This window comes from Monodelphis domestica, chromosome 2 (genome assembly GCF_027887165.1).
Source record: "Monodelphis domestica isolate mMonDom1 chromosome 2, mMonDom1.pri, whole genome shotgun sequence".
Lineage (NCBI taxonomy): Eukaryota > Metazoa > Chordata > Mammalia > Didelphimorphia > Didelphidae > Monodelphis > Monodelphis domestica.
Window position 1 is genome coordinate 396,471,999 of NC_077228.1, and position 20,106 is coordinate 396,492,104.

Below are 20,106 nucleotides of genomic sequence, written 5' to 3' on the forward strand. Positions count from 1 at the left end.
TTCTTCTTACTATGCTAATGATGCACACAATTTTTGAGTTACACATTACATTTTCCCCATATATTAATATATATAAATTGATATTAATGTAGTCCTTATAGAAGAGAGTTTGAATAAACAAAAAAGATAACATTTTTCTCCTTTTCCCTTTCCTTCATATTTACCTTTTCCAGGTATTCCTTGCTCTTTGTGTCTGGATGTCGAATTTTCCACAGAGCTCTGGTCTTTTCTTTTCAAAAACTTGGAAATCTTCTATTTTGTTGAATGCCCATACTTTCCCCTGGAAGTATATAGTCAGTTTTGATGGATAGCTGATTCTTGGTTGAAGATCCAGCTCTCTTGCCTTTCTGAAAATCATGTTCCATTTCTTAAGGTCATTCAGAGTGGAAATTGCAAGGTCTTGTGTGACCCCGATTGGCATTCCTTTATATCTAAATTGTCTTTTTCTGGCTTCATGTAGGATTTTTTCTTTTGCTTGAAAGCTTTGGAATTTGGCAATTACATTCCTGGGGGTTGTCTTTTGGTGGTTTAGTCTAGAGGGTGTTCTGTGAACTCTTTCAATGCCTGTATTTCCCCCTTGTTCTAGAATCTCTGGGCAGTTTTCTTTGATGATATCTTGTATTATGATGTCAAGATTATTATTTATTTCTGGCTTTTCTGGTAGGCCAATTATTCTCAGATTGTCTCTCCTTCCTATATTTTCCAAGTCTGTCACCTTGTCAGTGAGATATTTTATATTCTCTTCTATTTCTTAGTCTTTTGGCTTTGCTTTATTAATTCTCGTTCTTTTGCAAGATCATTGTATTCCAGTTGCCTGATTCTGACCTTTAAAGCCTGGTTTTCCTTTTCAGTTTGGTCAGGCTGTGTTTCTGTAGTTATTTTTTTTTGTGCTTCAGATTGCTGAGTTCCTTTTGGATTGTTTCCCATTTTTCCTCCCAGAAGGCTTCCATCTTTTTGATAATTTCTGATTTAAATTCTTCAAGAGGTTGTAGAGAATTTTCATTTCCTTTGGAAGGTTTTGGAGCATTTGCTTGTGTTTCCTCTTTTATCTCCTCTGTATTTTGTATTTTTGCTCCATAAAATGTGTCTAAAGTCACCCTCTTCTTGCTTTTCTTGGTTTTTGGAGGCTTTTGCACTTCTGTACTGTTTGCCATCTCTATCTGAGTGAGGAGGACTGACTCTTCATGTATCTGTCTGATGGTCCGAGGCTTTAGCCCCAGGCAAATTGTCCATTCTCCGCAGCTGCTCTGTCTTCCCAGGGAAGCCCAGGGTCTGCCCTCCCCTGCCTGCCAGCCTTTCGGGTGTTACTGCTCTCAGTTCCCTCCAGTTGCTTCTCTGCTGCCTAACTTCCACACTCTGAGCCTCGCACAGCACTGTCCGCAAGGTACCTCAGTGCCTTTGCGAGCCCTGAGGTTTCTGTTCTTTCAGAAGACCCTGCACTCTAAGGGGGGAGGGGTCCTGGCCTCCCTGTGCTCTGAGGGCTCCTGATGGGATTAGGTTCAGCTGGGTTGGACTGGATTTGCCCTGAAGCAGGAACCTTTGGTGAAACTCAGATGAAAGGACCCAGCCAGGGGGCTACAGGCTCATCCAGTCTCTCTCTGTTTCCCTGCCATCTGTGTTGGGCTCCCCTGAGACTGGCTCAGGTTGCTTTCAAGGTGCGTCCTTCAGAATAGCAGGCCCTGAGGCCCTTTTGCCATCGCTGAGGTTCTCACTGCTGCCGTGGGCTCAGCACTCTGGGTTGGGGGGATGGGTCCTGGGACTTTCCTTCTGCCTACCCCTTAGATCCAAGTGATCTAGGGCTCTGGCTTTTGGGGGGCGGACCTTTTGATCCGAGTCTAGGAGGAGGCTTTCCGGGCTCTGTCCTGTTGTTCAGTTTGAATTTCGGTGCCCTAGGAGCATTCAGTTTGTGATCGGTAAGGAAGGGTTTTCAGAGGTCTGAATTTTTGCTGCCTCTAAGCCACCATCTTGACTGGAAGTCTTGATTTTTTTTTTCTGAGAAGGAAGGCTTTGCATCACAATCCCAATATTGGCATTGCAGGCCTATTGGCCTATTCATTCTTCACCCTGAAGTTATTTGCCCCCTTTCCATCTCCTTGCCACACAACACTTCATCCAGGGAGCAGGTTCCTTTCACTTTCTAACCCTGTCACCAATTCCATGCTTGAGTGTGTTGACCACTGCCAAATTTCATGCCCTTTCTTTTGGGGAGAGTAGTCATCTGGAGTGGAGTACTTTTCAACACCAAAACACCTCACTTTTAGGGGATACTCTTGGTTATTTCCCTACAATTGTGATATTTCTCTTAATTTGTTGAGGAGTATTAAAATCCAGGAAGATTTAACAATCTCTGCTAGTTACCCTTTAGCATGAATATTTTCCATGTAGAAAGTGTTCTTTCTGCCCAGTTGCTTGCTGGGGAAAAGAAAGGGAAAAATTCCCAGCATATGCTCTAAGAGCAGCAGTTAGGTTGTCATCTGTTCATTGCCTTCTCACAAGAGTTAATATATGTAAACACTTTTCAAACCTTAAAACTATACAAATGGTTGCTAATATTATTATTAGGAGGAAGAGGAGTAGTAATAATAATAATAATATAGACCCCTTACTTTCTTGCATGTCTTCTAATGCACTGTCCTGCAGCCATCTGATGCCATCACTGATATGAAATGGACTTGTCTCCACATCATGAAAAAATATTACCTTAATAAATATTAAATGTGGCATTTTAAAACCTTATAGGTTAGTACATTTATTACTAAAGTTTCCATAGAGTCCTAAATTCTACTCCCTTCATGTATACACTGATAGATTTGAATTATCATTCAATCCCATGCTAAACTCAGATAATATAGCCTACTTATTGGTCAAATACTGGAAACTCATGATTATTGTGCTTTCAGGCTATGCTGTGATTTTTCACATGGTTATAATCTAAATGTAGCAGGTGCAACAAATGTTCCGTAACTGGTCTCAAGTCTGTGTTTTCATACTTACATATACCCAGCATGTGGCAAAAGAACAAAAACAAGAAGATGGAAAATGTTACTTTTGTTTATTTCTATTTCCTAATCTTTTCTCTTCCTAACATGCATCAACATGCATGTTAGGTATACAATAATCAATAATATTTAGTTTGGTTGGTCACTCTTTTCAAATCTTTTAGATTTATTAAATGCTTTGTGTCATAATCTAGAGAAAGAAAGGCTTTGATATAATTGGAACATATATTCCCAATCTAAGAACACATTGTATGAAGATGAGAAGAGATTAGCATGTGAGTTATGAAGCTTCCTCTTAGGGGAATGTAAGCAAATGGGGCAACTGAAAACATGCTCTATGAATCAGTTTTGTGTAAGCTGGAAGGTCATGGGTGAGGACACATGCCTTAAGATACATGGTTGATGGAAGCAAACTTACTAAACAAATGAGAACTTGCCAAAACACGAGAATGTGCACCTGTGAGTTAAGCGTCATTACTGACATAAGGGCTTTTTAATGGCTGTTGTGACAATGAGCACGCTCCCCAGTGCATGGATGTCCAAGTGTAATCGCTAGCAGAGGTAGGGTGATGTGTAGGAGAAGGAGCTAGTATCTAAAGCCGTTAGGGCTCTAGTTCTGGATCTGCCAGTAGCAACCTAAAGTTCTGTACACAATCCTCTTATAGTCCTTGGGTGGACCTCAGTTTTGTCCTCTTTAAAATAAGGAAATAAATTAACAGTTATTCTCAGATATTTTTGTCTCTGAATCTTTCCCACTCTTAAAATTGAGGACTTCAAAGAACTTTTGTTTTGTGGAGCATATCTATCATTTTGACTATATCAAGCAGATAGATAGTATACAGTAGATGGAATGCTGGAATTGTATTACTTCAGACTCTAGCTATCTGTTTGCCTGAGTTTCCTCACCATAAAATATTGATAATAAAAGTGCCTACCTCCCAGGCTGCTTGTGAGGATAAAATGAGATAATGTTTGCAAAGTACTATGCAAATTTAAAGCACTATGTAAATGCTAGCATGCTGTTTGTTATATTAGCAATTAAAACTAATAACTTTTAAATAGTTATTAATTCATTAAAAATAAAAAATCGATTACATATTTAACATAGATAACATTTATGAAAAATAACTGTTCCAAAACAAAAAGATAATTGAGTGAAATTGCTTTGTTTTACATATTTTAATAAATTTCTTTAATATCTGGCTTAATAGAAGACAGCTGAATTCTCATTTCTGCTTTTGCATTTAATCTCTTAAGATAATGTATATTATTTTGGTTGAAGGATCTGAAGGAAAAAAAAGAAGTATTTTGATAGGCAAATTACATCTTAGTATTATTACAAAAATAGTTTTGACCTCACAGAACCCTTCCTCCCCTAACCACATAAAGATCTCAGGGTCCTACAAGGATCCTAAAACTATTCTCTGAGAACAACTAGACTAAATCATTTAGAAGTCCTCTTCTGGAATACACATTATATAATTCTGTAGTCTTTGCTATCCATGGGAAATTCAATTTTAAACAACAGGTAGAATAGTCTGATGAACAATCTATTTCTATTGTACATGTTGGCTTGCAGTAACTTAATTTGCAGGGTATCTATATATCAAAGTATCCAGGATTGCATTCTACCTCTGACACATTATGTCAGGGCTATGTGACCTCTTAACAACTCTGAATTTCAGGCTTTTTTTAAATTATTAAATGGAAGTAATAGTATTTGCACTACTAAACTTGCTCTCAGTTATTGGGAGGAAAACTTTTTTTACAAGCATAAGTAATTAAGTGTGTATTGTTAGTTTTATTGCTAAATAACTTTAGGAAAAATATTTCTTTGTATTTCTTTGTATTTCTTTGTATGTTTCTTCCTTTGTTTATTAGACATGACAGAGTGTTTATTGGACTCTTTCTTGTACCTTAATCAATCAGTAAGCCTTTATTAAGCACCTACAATGTGGCAGGTATGGGAATACAAAGACAATAATGAAACAGTAGCTGCCCTTTAGGAACTTACAAACTGTGAAATATGCATATTTACCAATAAGGTCTACCAAACCCAAAAGTCTTTCAGGCTCCAGGATACTAATAGGCATTTCAGTATAAGGAGAATATTTGCTTTATGGAGGTCACTCTCCTAGGTTTGTGATACAAAGAGGCCCAAGAAATGTTTTTTGGTTTTGTTTTTTTTTTTATCCTTAAGTAGCTTATAATCTATTTGGGGAGATATTTAAGACTTATTTGAGCAAGGGAAGGAGAAAAGTACTATGAGAGTTCAGAAAAAAAGGGGGGATCACTGAAATGTATCAGGAAGACCTTATAGAGGATGTAGAACTTAAATCAGACCCTGATGATGCTATTGGGCCTTTAACCTAGTTTCAAAAGAAAAGGGGATCTTTCTCATAATAATAGTGATAATGATAATAACTATTATTATTATTATTATTTTAACAGCTAGCATTTATATAGCCCTTTAAGGTTTTAAGAGTGCTTTACAAATATCTTATTTTATCCTCAAAAAAACCCTGGAAGTTATTATCTCCATTTTACAAATGAAGAAACTGAGGCACATAACAATTAATTGACCTACTAAACCAATATGACCAAGATTAGAAGCAAAACAGACTGGGAAGAAAAAAACATTTATAGCAGGTGTCTCTAAGACCTCATTTCTTGTGTGTGTGTGTGTGTGTGTGTGTGTGTGTGTGTGTGTGTTAAATCTCCTTCACACACAAGTGTCTTTGTGCACACTCATCTATCATAGATGAAAACACACAAAGACAATTGTTATCCTTGGTTACCGAGAGACTACTACTATACTATACATATATATATATATATGTATATATACATATATATATATATGTAGAGAGAGAGAGAGAAAGAGAGAGAGAACTGAGTCAAATTTGTAAGAATACAAGAATATTATACAAGAATACAAGTCCCTAATTGATAAATTGTCAAAAGATATGAACAAGCAGTCCTTAGGTGAAGAAATTAAAATTCTCTTCCTACATATGAAAAAAGCTCCAAATAACTATTAGAGAAATGCAAATTAAAACAACTCTGAGGTATCACCTCATACCTATCAGATTGGCCAGTATGGCAAAAAAGGAAAATGATAAATGTCGGAGGGGATGTGGGAAAATTGGGACACTAATACACTGTTGGTGAAGCTATGAACTAATCCAGTCATTCTGGGGAGCAATTTGGAACCTTGCCTAAAGGGTCATAAAACTTTGTATACCCTTTGACCCAACAATACCACTATTAGTTCTGAATTTTAAAAGAGATAAAAAAATGAGGGCAAGGATCTACTTAGACAAAGATATTTATAGGAGCTCTTTTTGTGATGGCAAAGAATTGGAAACTGAAAGGATGTCCATCAGTTGGGAAAGGGCTGAACATGATTGTAGTATATCATTGTAATGGAAAACTGTTATGCTATAAGAAATAATGAACAGGACAATCATAAAAAAACAAACAAACCTGGAAAGACTTCTATGAAGTGATACAAAGTGAAGTGAGCAGAACACTGTCTACAATAACAGAAATAATACATAATGATGAACTGTGAATAACTTAATTATAATCAGCAATGTAAGGATCCAAGACAACTCCAAAAGACTTACAATGAAAACAGTTATCCAGATATATCATAGAAGGAATTGATGGAGTCCAGATGCAGAATGAAGCAATTTTTCATCCATTTCCTTCTCTCCTATAACCCTGCCTCAATTCATTGGCTCTCACTTGTACCTTGAGTATTACAGTAGGGTCTTAATTGGCCTCTGTTTTGTCTCTTCCTCCTCTAACTCATTCTCTATACAGTTGCCACATTGATATTTTAAAAACGAAGATTTTCCCATATCATTACTCTACTGAAAAATCTTCAGTGACTCCATATTGCCTCTAGGATAAAATATTAAAACTTTAGGCTGACTTTTAAAAACAAATTTTACCAAGTTCCCACCTGCCTTTTTCAGTCTTTTTTGTTACTTCCTTTTATGCAGTCTACATTTCAGTCAGACTGACTGGCTAGACCTTTTGCCTTTGTGCTTTAGTATAAACCATCTTGTTTATCTCATAAAATTGAATCCCTAACTTCCTTTTTAAAACTAAATGAGAAGGAACAGCTGGATAATTCAGTGGACAGAGAGACAGGCCTAGAAATGGGAGGTCCTGGGTTCAAATCCGACCTCAGATACTTCCTAGCTGTGTGACCCTGGGCAAGTCACCTAAACCCCATTGCCTAGCCCTTACCACTCTTCTTCTTTGGAACCAATACACAGTATTGATTCTAAGATAAAGTTAAGAGCTTATTTTAAAAAAAAGATTATAAGGGAAAAGAATTGGAAACAAGTCATCATCTAAACTTGATTTGATCAGAAACTAGTCTTTGTATGTTGGCAATTGAAATGGAAAGAAAGGAGTGATTCTAAGTACATTTTATTTTAATTTTACTATTTTGTATTTTAATAAATTTCCACATAAGTTTTCCAAAGTTATATGTTCCAAATTGTCTCCCTCCTTTCTTCCCTCTCTCCCAGAGCTGGCAAGTAATTCGATATGGGTTATGTATGTATTATCACACAAAACATATGTCCAGATTATTGAATGAATAATCTTATAAAACCCAAACCCCAAAACACATATCCAAATATATAAGTGAATCTTATGCTTTCATCTGCATTCTTACTCCCATAGTTCTTTCTGTCATGAGATTTAAACTCAGGTTTTCTTGAATCCAAATCCAATGTCCTACATAGTGTGCTTTATTTTTATTTTAAGCACTTCAAGGAATACTCACCTTCTTCAGTACTAGAATCCAAAAACATATTTTAACAGGGAAGGATACATGTATTAGCATCTTATGGGTGAAAAAGGAGGCCAAAATTGTCTTTAACATCTTTTAGGTAGAGAGCTAGATATGTCCATTTCTTCAAAAGTCAGTGTAAATTTAGATATGGGAGATTGATAGAAAAGGTAGGAACAATTGTCTGGTGAAGCCTATCTGAAAAAGCAGAAATTCCTTCCTTCCAAAAAGGAGCCTGATAACATTCCTCCTTTTGACATGCAAACAGCTAATTGATCCTAACTCTCTGTGCCTCAGTTTGTCTTGAAAATGATCAGGGAGTTGGAATAAAATAGGATTATTGTGATAGTAGTCAGAATGCAAGATATAAATGGATTTTGAAGAAGTAGAGGTACTTTGAACTTTTAGTGGTGAAAGGAGATGAGAAACAGAATAGATTTCTAAAGTCCCTTAAAACCTCTCAATCTGTGATAGCACAGTCTTAAATAAAGAGATGGGCAATTAAAGGACTTAAAATTGGTTATTTAGGACATAGTATCAAACCCGAAATGTGTGCCAGCCCCTAACCTAAACATAAGTATCCCATTAATTTAAAAAAATATATGTTTTTACATTATCTATGGGAGGGCTTTTTAATGTTTTTATTTATTTTGTAAAATATTTCCCAGTTACATTTTAATATGATTAGAGCAGCTCAGGAGGCATCTGTCTGCGGGCTAAGTATGTGACAGCTCTGATATAGGAGATTTTTTTTGAACCCTTCCCTTCTGTCTTAGAATTGATTGATCGACGGGTTCCAAGCAGAAGAGTAGGAAGAGCTAGACAATTGGGATTGCTCAGGGTCACATAGCTAAGAAGTGTTTGAGGCCAGATTTGAACCCAAGATCTCCTGTCTCCAGACCTGCCTCTCTATCTTCCTGAGGTACCTAGCTGCCCCTCATAGAGAAGATTCTTACTTGCGAGTCATCCTAACAACTTTTTTAAGGAAATTGTTAACTTCTCAATTCTTATCAGAGGTGGAGACATCAAGGTATAATTTAGCACACCAGCTGCTGAATATCTTTGGACAGCCTGTTCTTGTCAATCAAACTAGTAGCAGAGGTTCACTAACTAAACTCATTTTGTCTTTCCAAGCTACTTTTATACCGATTAAAAATCTAACAAAAACTTGAATTTCCCATCAGGCCTCTCCCTTTTCTGGGCCCCTAGGGACATTTAGTGAGATGAATACTCACCTTAGAAGATCTGTCAAAAACGCTGAGTCGTAAGTCCAAGTGAATTGCTGTGGAATTCCAAGACCTGGTTTATAACTTAAGCAAACTACAGTGGGCCAGCCATCCTTAGATGATGAATGGGAATCTTCTGTGGCTTATCTGCCTCCTACATCCATAGTACCCCAGAGACAATTTTCTGAATAAGGATCTGGGAGTCAGAGAAAGGTTATTCAGAAAACAGTCTGTTATCTCAGCTGAGTTATTTATTGTTGCTCTCTTGTATTTTTAGCTACAAGAAAACACATGAAACTCTGAGCCATGCAGGGCAGAAGGCGACGGCAGCTTTCACCAACGTGGGCACGGCCATCAGCAAGAAGTTTGGAGACATGAGGTACTCCTGGAACAAATGAGGTCTGGGCTTGGATTTGAAAAAGAAGGAAGGGGATTATTCACGGTCAGCAGGGCTTCTCTCCCTGGCTGTGTATTGTCTGGCATTGGCCACTAACGTCTAGGGAGCTCATGGCAGAGGAGTTCCTTCCCATATCGCAAGTCCTAGTGGAAATCAGAGATAATCTAGCCTTTTATAATCACTGTGATTGGGAATAAAATGGGAGGAGTGTCCAGTTAGACACCACATGCGAGGAGAGGCTTAATTACTATCATCTTAACATTGAAGACAAAATGTATGAAATGGAATCTCCCTGGAAAACTGTAGCCTCCTTAGCATCCCAACCTTTAACACAAATCCTGTCACATCTGGTACGGAGCTGCTCGTACATGCTGAAAATATCGGTTGATTCTGAATAGTGAAAAATGTGTCGAAGCTAGAAACTAGTCCCAGCAAAGCAAGACACCTCATCCTTTGATTCCTCAGTGAAGGTGTTTCCTTTGGTGTACCAGGACAGTTGAAAAGTTCTTCATTGATATCTGTGTGTGTGTGTGTGTGTGTGTGTGTGCGTGTGCGTGTGCGTGTGCGTGCAGATTTGAACATTTACATGGTATCCTATCTAAATGCTAATAAATAATAGAGGCAGCATAACTTAATGGATAGAATTCTGAGCTTGGATTCTGGAAAGCTTGAATTCAGTGACTCAGATACTTCCAGCTAAGTGACTTTAGGCCAGTCACGTACCTTCTGCGCCTCTGGCTCTTTCCTAAGAATATAAATCATAGAGGAGTTGTGACTTGCAGTGGTGGAGGCATTCTGCCCACCAAGAGTTCCCCTATGATGAAGTCACAGTCAGGTCATGGCCTCCCAGGGGCAGAGCTCGAGGGGGCCCCAGGCTACGTGGGCCACCCCCCATCATGCAGAAGAAGAAACACTCAGCCAAACACTGCCTTCATGCCAGGCATGGTGGAGAGAGACAAAAACAAACCAGACCCTGTTTTCTAGAACTGCCCTTCTCTTTGGCAAGACAGTCGGTCTGCATGTGCCTGTGTCTCCATCTCTCGGTTTCTCTCTGTACACACCCATATATGTACCTATACCAAAATGTGCCTGGGTGTAAATGCATGCGTGTGTCTGCTCAGACTACCCACGTGTACATGTGCAGCAGTAATGCTGCCTTCTGGTGTGTACATAAGCTATACATGTGTGTGCATAGGGGACAGAAATGCCAAGTAGTTGAGGGGACAGAGATGGGCGCTCAGAGTTTAGAGGAAACAGGCCTTGTAAAAGTGCCTGGGACGGGGTAAATGCCTAATAAATTCTTGTTGATTAAGCGACTCGTGAAGACAAAACTGGGATTCACAGCCATGGCCCATGACTCCACATTCAGCTGCGTCGCCCAGTTTCCTTTCTATCTTCTCTTAATCTGTCCGTTTATATGACACTCTGCAGATAGAGTTGCTTCTCCATGATGATAAATAGAGGAAGGAGAAAAGCAAGGAAAGAGACTGAAATGGTGTAAAAGATGAGTTGTTCTTCCTTTTGTATATATTTCAGACGTTGTTCTCTCACTCCCCCCTCCCTTTTGTTGTTATTCAGTTGTGTCCAATTCTTTCTGACCCCATTTAGGCATTTTGTGGCAAAGATTCTGGAGTGGTTGGCCATTTCCTTCTCCGACTCATTTTACAAATGAGGAAACTGAGGCAAACAGTGTTGAGTGAATTGCCCAGGGTCACACAGTGATAGTAAGTGTCTGAGACTAAATTGAACTCACAAAGAGGAGTCTTCTTGCCTGCAGGCCCAGCACTCTATCCACTGTACCAGCTAGCCACATTCCTACCTGCCACCTTCTGCTTTTTGCTTATCTTTTTATTGAGTGATGGCTTTGTTGGGGAATCCCACTTCCTGCAGCTAAGTGGCACTGGCTTTGACTGTCCGCTTTACACGGATCAGCAAGGGCAGAGGCGGCTCACCCGTCACACAGGTGGAACTGCTGGAGGCCATGATGATGTTGGCCACCATCTACCAGCTTTGCCAGACTGGGCCTGTCTCAGGAGTGCCCAGTGTCAAAATGTACCCAGCCCTGGTTTTTGAAGGGCCATCTAATACAAAACATGAGTCTGGATATCCTATAAAAGTATATCTATAAAGTATATGTGTATATGCTTATGCAGTTTTAGAGAGATAGTAATTATTGCGTATATGTAATAGATATGTACATATTATGTGTGCAGGCATAGCTATGGAGCCATGTATGTATACTCACAAGCACATGCACACACGCGGGGAGATTTCTCCAGAAAGGAATCTTAAGGGCAATGGAGCCTCTCCCTCGGTCTAAAAATTGACAGCAAAAATGTATATGGTATACGGTGGTACAGAACAGCCTGGCTGTTGAAAGTCTTGCAGTGAAGCATAAGAATAGAGAAAAACAGGTATGGAGTCTGAGGCCTCGGAGTTCTTTGGGGAAATCTGCAAGCAGTTCAGGTGGGATTTTTGACATCAGAGAATTTCATTGCCTCTACTCATTCACGATCTCTAAAGTTAGATGTCGAAAATTTAATAAAACAATAAAAAGTGTCCATAAGACGAGCCCCAGCCCTGCCAGTATCTATTTCTGATGTTTTAGTGTTGCAAAGCAAGAATATGCTATAGGAAGCTAATTACATTCAAGATTTTTAAGGTTTCTTCTGTGTCTTTTAGTTCAGTAGGATCCTATAGAATCATAATGGGAAGAACTCAGTAGGGGTTCTAGTCCAAGCTTCTTATTTCAGAGATGAAGGAAAATAAACCCAAAGAGGTTGTGGCTTGCCTAATTAAGGTGAATACATCTAGTTAGTGACAGTGTCAAAACTTGAACTCAGGTTTTTAAGTCTTATGTTTTACTACATGTCACTAGAAAAAGAATTTTATTTTTTAATTCTTTTCCTTTAAAAATAAGTAATTTTTATGAATATAAAGTAAGTAGCAAGACTATATTTGCAGCTTTGTCACATGAGGTAGAAATATTTGTTTTAGAATCAATACTATGTTTTCAACAAAAATAAGTTGACTCCTACTTGTACAATCTCTCAGTCACCTGAGTTAAATGAATCCATAAACAAGCATCTGAGTGCAGGATTTCATTTTTACCTTTCATTAATATGGTGACACAAATAAAATAGTTGGGATTCCTCAATGAAAGAGGGTGGGACAGATGTAAAATATTGGATTATATATTTTGTGACATGTTATTATTACAAACTAGAAATAAATATGAGGCAGTTACTAAAGAGTTGATTAATAAATACTTCTTAGGCACCTACTGTGTGCCAGGCACTATGTTTAGTGCTGGGGATGAAAAAAAGGCAAAGAGCAGTTTCTGCCCCCTAAGAAAATCACAGTCTCATGAAAGAGACAATAAGCAGACAAAAATGTAAAAACTAGCTATGCACAAGGTAAACAAGAAAGAATTAAAAGAGAAAAGGCACTAAAATTAAGAGAATGAGGAGGAACTAGACCTTCTTCTGACTATGCATCTTCAAACTTCTGCAGTGTGTGTCCTTGGAGGGATAATTCGTTATTGACTACACTTCTCAGTAGAGCTTTAATTGGTCTCCTAAAATGAGAAAAGTCATGTTTTATGTTGTAACTGAGATCTCATAACTTCAAAAATTTGTTCCTTCCAAAAATTATTGAATAGCTTTCCATACTCTTCTAGGAGGTTAGCATTATAGTACTCACTAGTTGCCTTCTATTTCTGATTTCTTTATAAGACAGACCTATCTTGGAACCCATCTAAAAAGTCTAGTTACTGAAGCATTAAAAAGGGCTTTATTAATACGGATACTTCACTTATACAGGGTGTTCCAAAAGACTTGAGCTGTTAAACGTTTAAAATTGCTCAAAGACTTTTGGGACACCCTGTACTATGATGAGACATGTAGACTTCAGAGGTAGCACTCTAATAAGGAGCCATTCTTCTGTTTCACAGACACACAGGTCAACTTGTATATTGAAGTAAAATTTGAACAATGTGCCTATAAATTATGTAAGGACATAAGTATGTTCATACATACATACAAATAGAAATTTGTTTCTCTATTGTTTCTATTCTATTCTATTTTCTAATGTTTCCAACATTTCTTTCCTGGATGATTTAAAGTATATTTCCCAAGATTTCTCAATATTTCTTCAAGTTATTACCTTCACTAAAGGATTCAAGCTCTTCCATTATAAAAAAGAAGACAACAATCTATAGCTCAAATCAATAAGTAAAACATCATGTAAGATGTTGGTATAATTTTTAAAATTCAGTGACAGATTTTTCTAGACTAATTGTATTTTCCAACCCATTTTAATGAAAATAATTTTAGATTCAACAGGAAATAGTCTGCCAAAGTACATAAGAAGCTTAGGTATAAGAAAAATTGTGCATATTTTTAAAAAGTCATTTAATTTCACAAGCATACTGTAAAGATTAAAATTTAGGAGAGACTGGGGAGACTGAGGCAGGTAGAAATTAGTTTCTCTCTGCAAGAAGTATTATATTTTTTAGAGGTTTATTAAAGATTAAAGAATATACAAGTAAGAAACATGTGCCTAGGCCAGAGGCCTAGACAAAATAACCTCACATCACACAAGAGACGTGCCTGCTGCCAAACGGAAGTCCAAAAGACCCAAGAGAGAGCCTCTCAAAAGCCTTTGAATCAGCTTAAATACCTTCTTGATCTCGGCCCAGATAAGATTACAAGGCATTCTGGGGAAGTGGAGCAAGGGCTCGTGGGGATTGTAGTCCTGTATTCGAGTCTATTTTTTACAATACCTAAATGAGAATAAATAAGAGTAAAATAAAGGAATTTACAAACCTCTTTGTGTGCATTAAAGGTATCAGTTTATGAAATGAAAGTGAATATGATTACTGAATTTTGTACCAGATACTTTTACCTAAAAAAACCTTTTGAACAGAAATGTGGTATTTATATGTATTAAATATGTCTGTATGCATGTATATATATATGTGTGTATATATGTGTGTGTGTGTGTGTGTGTGTGTGTGTGTGTGTGTGTGTGTGTTCCAATCCAAGAAATCCAAGCAAAGCATTTTAAACTTTCACATATTCTGATGTTAAGTGCTTGGTGTATAAAATAGTAGCAAAGTTAGATTCAAAAAACAAAGTTTAAATCCTGCCTCTTAATATTTTTTGTGTAACTTTGGCAAAATAAATCACTAGGCCTTTATTCCTTTATTAGTGAAATGAAGAGGTTAGGTGTGATGGCCTTTTAAGGACTCCTTGAGCTAGAAGGGACTCTCAAAAGACCATAGAGTTTAAAAGACCTGCTCAGGGTCACATAGTTAAGTGTCTCAGACAGGCTTTGAACTTGGCTCTTTGTGACTCCAAGTCCAGTAGTCAAATTCATTCTGATCCTATGATCCCTCCAACATGTGAATATAATCTCATACCCACCATCATTTCACACGTGAAACTTCCTTTCAACTAGAGATGTCCAGAGATCCACTGCAACATAGAGATAATAAAAACTTTTCCCTACATCTTTATATAGCCATAGATATCTGACTGGATGTAGACCAATATGTAACCTGTCCATTGGTCTCTAAATCTAAATATTAAGACATGTAGCTAACTGTACTTAAACAGGCACAATACATAATTATACCCCTTAGTATATTATACCTAACAGGGATTTCTTGTTGTGCAAGCCAAAGTTTGGGAAACAGAAATTGAACAGTTTTCAAAGAATTCTATTTCCTCCTTCTTTATTTTCCTTATGTGAATTTTTCAATAGCATGATGGGTTTATAGCCACATTAGGCATAAGTTTTTGGGTTAAGCATAGTAATGACTCACTTTTTCATAGAGCTTTATGTTTTCCTCACAAATATTCTGAGATAAGGGTTGTAAGCTTTATTACTCCCAATTTACAGATGAAAAAATGGGCTTTTCCACACAGCAACAAATATAAAATTTGAAGTGTAGTTTGAGAACCTGTCTAACCACCTTAGACCAGTGTTCTATCTACTGTATCATGCTCATTTTTAGTATTGATCAATAATCCTTCTGGTTCAATCTTTTTTACTATGAAAAATCATAAACTTAATTGGGAATGATGTGTTGTTTGAACTTTTTGGTTGCATTTTTTTTTCTAGTTCATTAAAAAAAATCTGGCCTGTGGATAATTTCCTGGGCTTATTGACCAAGTTTACATTCCATAATTCTCTTTTGGATTCAGAACACCACAGACCAAGGTCATCATTTTAGGCTAGAATTTAGGTTCTAATTCCAATTCTCGTCATTCTCTGTGTGACCTGAAAAGTTTCTTCATCTCAAGTTAATTCCTTTCTCCATCTGTAAAATGGAAATAATAATACTTGTCTTGTGATACCTTCCTGATAGTTGTTTTAAAAATAAATTGAATAATATAAGTATTTTTAATGTATCATACAAATGGAAAAGATTGGAAATGTTTTAATAACATTAAAAAATGAAATTCCCTCTGGAGTTTTAGATCTTACAGAATTTATTTAGACTATAATTTGGTTGAGATTAAAATGTTTAATTTTGTCATACTTTTTGTAGCAAATTGATGAATTATCTTTATATCAGTGGTAACAAAGATATGTTTAACTGAAATCCAGATCATAGCAAAAATTTGTTGTAGTAACTTTATTTTTCTTCCCTATTTATTAGCAGAACTCCTAAAAAACAAAAATTAAGAGATGTGATTTATATCTACAGCTATGGATAAAGATAGGAATAAGTAAAAAGAGGACAAAAACTTGACTCAAGGAAGAAACAGCAAGAATTCTGTATATTATATTCCTTCAGTAATCAATATTTAGTTCTACAACAAAACCCAAAACTCTCCAAGCAACACCATGAGTGGAGAATACTTAAGGAAAACCTAACCTTTTTACTTTTGTTCCTTGGAGAAATGTAAGAGTAAATAAATAGCAAATAGAACCAAGTTCATTGGCTCCTTCAAAAATAGGACAGAGTTTGGGTGCAGTGATTTCTCTCCACACTATCTAAATATGCTAACTTTTATTACTGCTCTTCTCCTTTTTCTTCTCCTGCTACAGATCGCATTCCATTGGGTAAGCTTTATCATTTCCATACTGTTGCTGTTATGTTGGCTTCACTCTTTAGAAGTGAGCAGTGTATTTTCTTTTCCTTTTACACCCTAGGCCAACATAAAAATATGTTTCGTTTGTTAAAAGCTATTTGGATTTTCATTTCACCAAGTGAAGAGGAAGAAAACTGAAGGGTGTTATATATACACAGAGGGTTAATGATTAAAACATTTGTCTTTTCTGAATAATTAACATTCCTTTATTCCACAGTCTGGGAAATAATTCTCCTAGGAATATCTTTTTTCTTCACAGATTCTTCCCACATACATAAAAGACCTTTACATACACTTAAAATAGAAACAACAAAATATCAATTAAAGTTGCAAAATTAATTCACTATATTTTACAGCTTGTTACACATAACTGCTAATATGTAGTCAAAATTTAAGATGTAGCCTCCTTTTCTTCCTTTTCCTAAACTATGCATGCCTTTTGCTTGGCTCTTCTACTTCTTTGTAAATATTTTCTATCTCAAATTTTGAAAAAAATATCATGATAGTTCACTTGTAATTTCAAGGCTTTGCTTATCCTGTGTCTATTTTCTTTTGGAAAAGAAATTTTCCTGAAATTGAGATCAACAGATTGATAGTTCTAGTATCTACTGTGAAGCATATTCTCTAATTTCATTTTCATGTAATTTATGAGAAAATGCTTTTGCCTACAGTTTGTCAAAAAATTTGTCTAAAGTAAACAGTAAGTATTGCTAGTCTTACTCAATTGTGGCTTTTCTTTATGCCTTCCAGGAAAGTGATACATTATTGATTCCCTTGAGTGATATTTTAGGGAAAGGTTAACAAGGTGCACAAGAATCTTTCATAAAGCTGAAAGCTGAGACAGCACAATGAAAGGTGTTATTGAGAAAGTATTAGTCCAAGGCAGTGATGATGAACCTTTGGCACTCTTGCCAAAGATGGCACGTAGTGCTCTCTGTGGGCACATAGCCACTCTCCCCCACCTCACCCCAGAGTTCTTTACTGGACAGGCAGAAGTACTCATGCAGAGCTGCTCTCCTCCCCCTCTCCATTGTGCCTGATGATATTTTTTTTCACATCCCCTACCCTTCTGCCCAGTAACCCAATGGAAGCTCACAGGGGGTAAGGTGGGCAGCTCACAGGTGGCAGAGCTAGAGGGGAGCAGAATGCTCAGGCCACTCACTTCCCCCCTCTCTACATTTGCTCAGGACATTCCTCACTTCCCCTGCCCCTCCACCCAGTAGCCCAATGAGAGCACTTCGTCCCTCCCCTAGCACTTTGGGGAGGAGGGACTTGGCACTCTGTCTCTAAAAGGTTCACTGTCACTGGTCTAGGGAAATTATAACCTTGTTGACTTTCTAGGTTCAGTAATTTAGGGAAAGAATAGGCTGCTTTAAAAATATATCTGTGACTTTAATTTATCTCAACAAGATGGGGAAAGATCCCTTTTAAAAAAATTCCCAGGAAAAGTTTGAATCAAGTATGTGAAGAAAGGGTGATTTTTGTCCCACATATAGAGATAAGGATAGACCTTTATGAGATGAGAGATTTAATTCTTATTGCTAAATGTAAATTGAAGCATAGAATTTGCTTCATTCACTTGGTAGGATACGTACAAAGTTGTTTTAAGGGCAGAAAATACTTGAACCCATATCTTGATTCAAGTTTCCCTGGCCTTGGATTTTATAATATGGAAGAATGATTTGCATATGATCTACCACAAAGTCAGCTTATGCCTCATTCTCATTCTGTGAGTCTGGGAAAATCTCTAAATTTGGTGCATTTGATTTTCCCAGTAAGATTTTTTTCCTTCAGTCCACCTTTGCATTATCAAAAAGGAAAATATACTCACATTATACTTTAGACACATATTTTTAGGATATTACATGATATATATAATAAACTCACAAATGGCAGCCCACTGCTCAGATAAATGAGTTGACTATCTGCCAGTCTCCTGACAGATTATATGTAAGTACATGTTTATACATTTATTGAAGAAGCTCGGGGGTTTGAATTCTTTCCAAAGGAACTGTTGTTTCAACTTGTTGGCAAAGGAGAAATGTTGTTCACCCAGTTTCTTAAGGAAAAAGAGAAAGTCTCACCCCCCTGGAGTCTAAAGTGTTAATCCTACTGTGACTGGAAATTTCTGGGATCCTCTAGACTTTCCCTTATGGCAACACTGGCCTTGCTTTTAGCCTATGCTTGGGTTTAGGAATACCAGAGAGGGGAAATAAGGAGTTTGATAGCAAGCCAGGTGACACACTTGTGTGCTTTGTGAGTCAGGCCAGACTGTCTTTCAGTGCTTCCATATGGCACTCTCTGGGTCCAGCTCTCACAAAGTCCTCAGCTACATGTTCTGTCTGTCCTTTAAAGCACCCCTTTCAACACAGCATTTTGTGACCTCCCCCCCCCCCCCAAGTTTTAGACTGGCTCATTTCTTTTCAGTGTTATGGTTCTGCTCTGGGATATACAGGCCAAGCAAACCAGCATATGCAAGTTTCTAATCTCCAAAGTTTCCAACTTCCAAAGGAAATATACCTCAACAGAAAAACAGCCTTCTTCTGGCATAGCTGTGTGTGTAGTGATGGTGTTTGCATGCCCCTTTGCTTTTTGAAATCTGTCATGTAGTTGGTAAAAGCCTAATGTAATCAAAAAGGAAGGCAGTGACTAACAGGACATTCTCCTTAAGTTTCTCTTCATGATAATTCTTGCTAGCATTTATAAAACACTTTTAAGATTTGTTATGTTGTCATTAGATCTTTACAACTATTCTTTTGAGATAGATGGATATTATCTCCATTTATAGATGAGAAAATGGAAGTTATGAGTGTCTGAGGCAGGATTTGAACACAGGCCTTCCTGACTTCAAGCCTAGCACTCCCCTACCCTACTGAAATAAATGTTTCAGTGTTGGATTATCCCCCTGGGCTAAGTGGATAGGTGCCCAAAAGGCCCCATAGAGTTAAATAGAATCTGAAGTTGTTAGCCTGGGATCCTGGTTGGAAAATTTTCCCTTCTGTGGCTCCAGTATCCCTGAAGTATGGAGAAGTTAGGCTGCTTCTCCATCCCTGCAGTGGAGCCTGGATCTCTTAATGAGTTCTCAGGAAGGGTGTGAGGTCTTTAAAGGAGAGATGGCAATTGTATGAAGCATCTATGAGGAAAATGGCAAAGGATAACAGATCAGAATCCAAACTGTAATAATTAATATTGTGAGGTTGATAGTAGCTTAATAACTCTATTAAATCAAAGTAATAGTAGTAAAGAGAGGGAAAGATAGAAGAGAGGTAGAGAGATACTTAACTTTCTAATCTATTGGCTGCCATGATGGGTCTGTGGCTAAACTGACAGTGGTTCCTTCCACTCTCCACCCTCCAGCTGGAAGACTCAGACAGGTGCCTGTCTGACCTTATAAGCTCTTTTCTCCACCCGCTAACTCTCACCCATTACCTCTCAGGAACCAACCATAGTTTCTAAATTTGCCTGGGCCGCCCAGGGTGCCTGTGGAATCAGTTTTCCCCTCTTGGTTCCTTGGTTCTTTAACTTCCTTTCTCCCGAGGTCCTATCTATACCTGGATTCACTCAGTGA

The 20,106-nt window shown here is 37.5% G+C and overlaps 1 protein-coding gene across 6 annotated transcripts in view; it reads left to right on the forward strand.

Annotated features, from left to right (window-relative positions):
* The window catches only part of TPD52L1 (TPD52 like 1), a 199,922-nt gene that overhangs the window by 168,244 nt on the left and 11,572 nt on the right, over positions 1-20,106 (forward strand). For 5 of the 6 annotated variants that reach the window (XM_007484508.3, XM_056818724.1, XM_007484507.3 and 2 more), the window contains exon 4: positions 9,316-9,417. In XM_007484508.3, the coding sequence (XP_007484570.2) occupies positions 9,316-9,417 (102 nt within the window). Of the gene's footprint in view, positions 1-9,315; positions 9,418-16,102; positions 16,176-20,106 lie in introns of those variants that run through there. The other variant, XM_056818722.1, reaches the window with a different exon arrangement.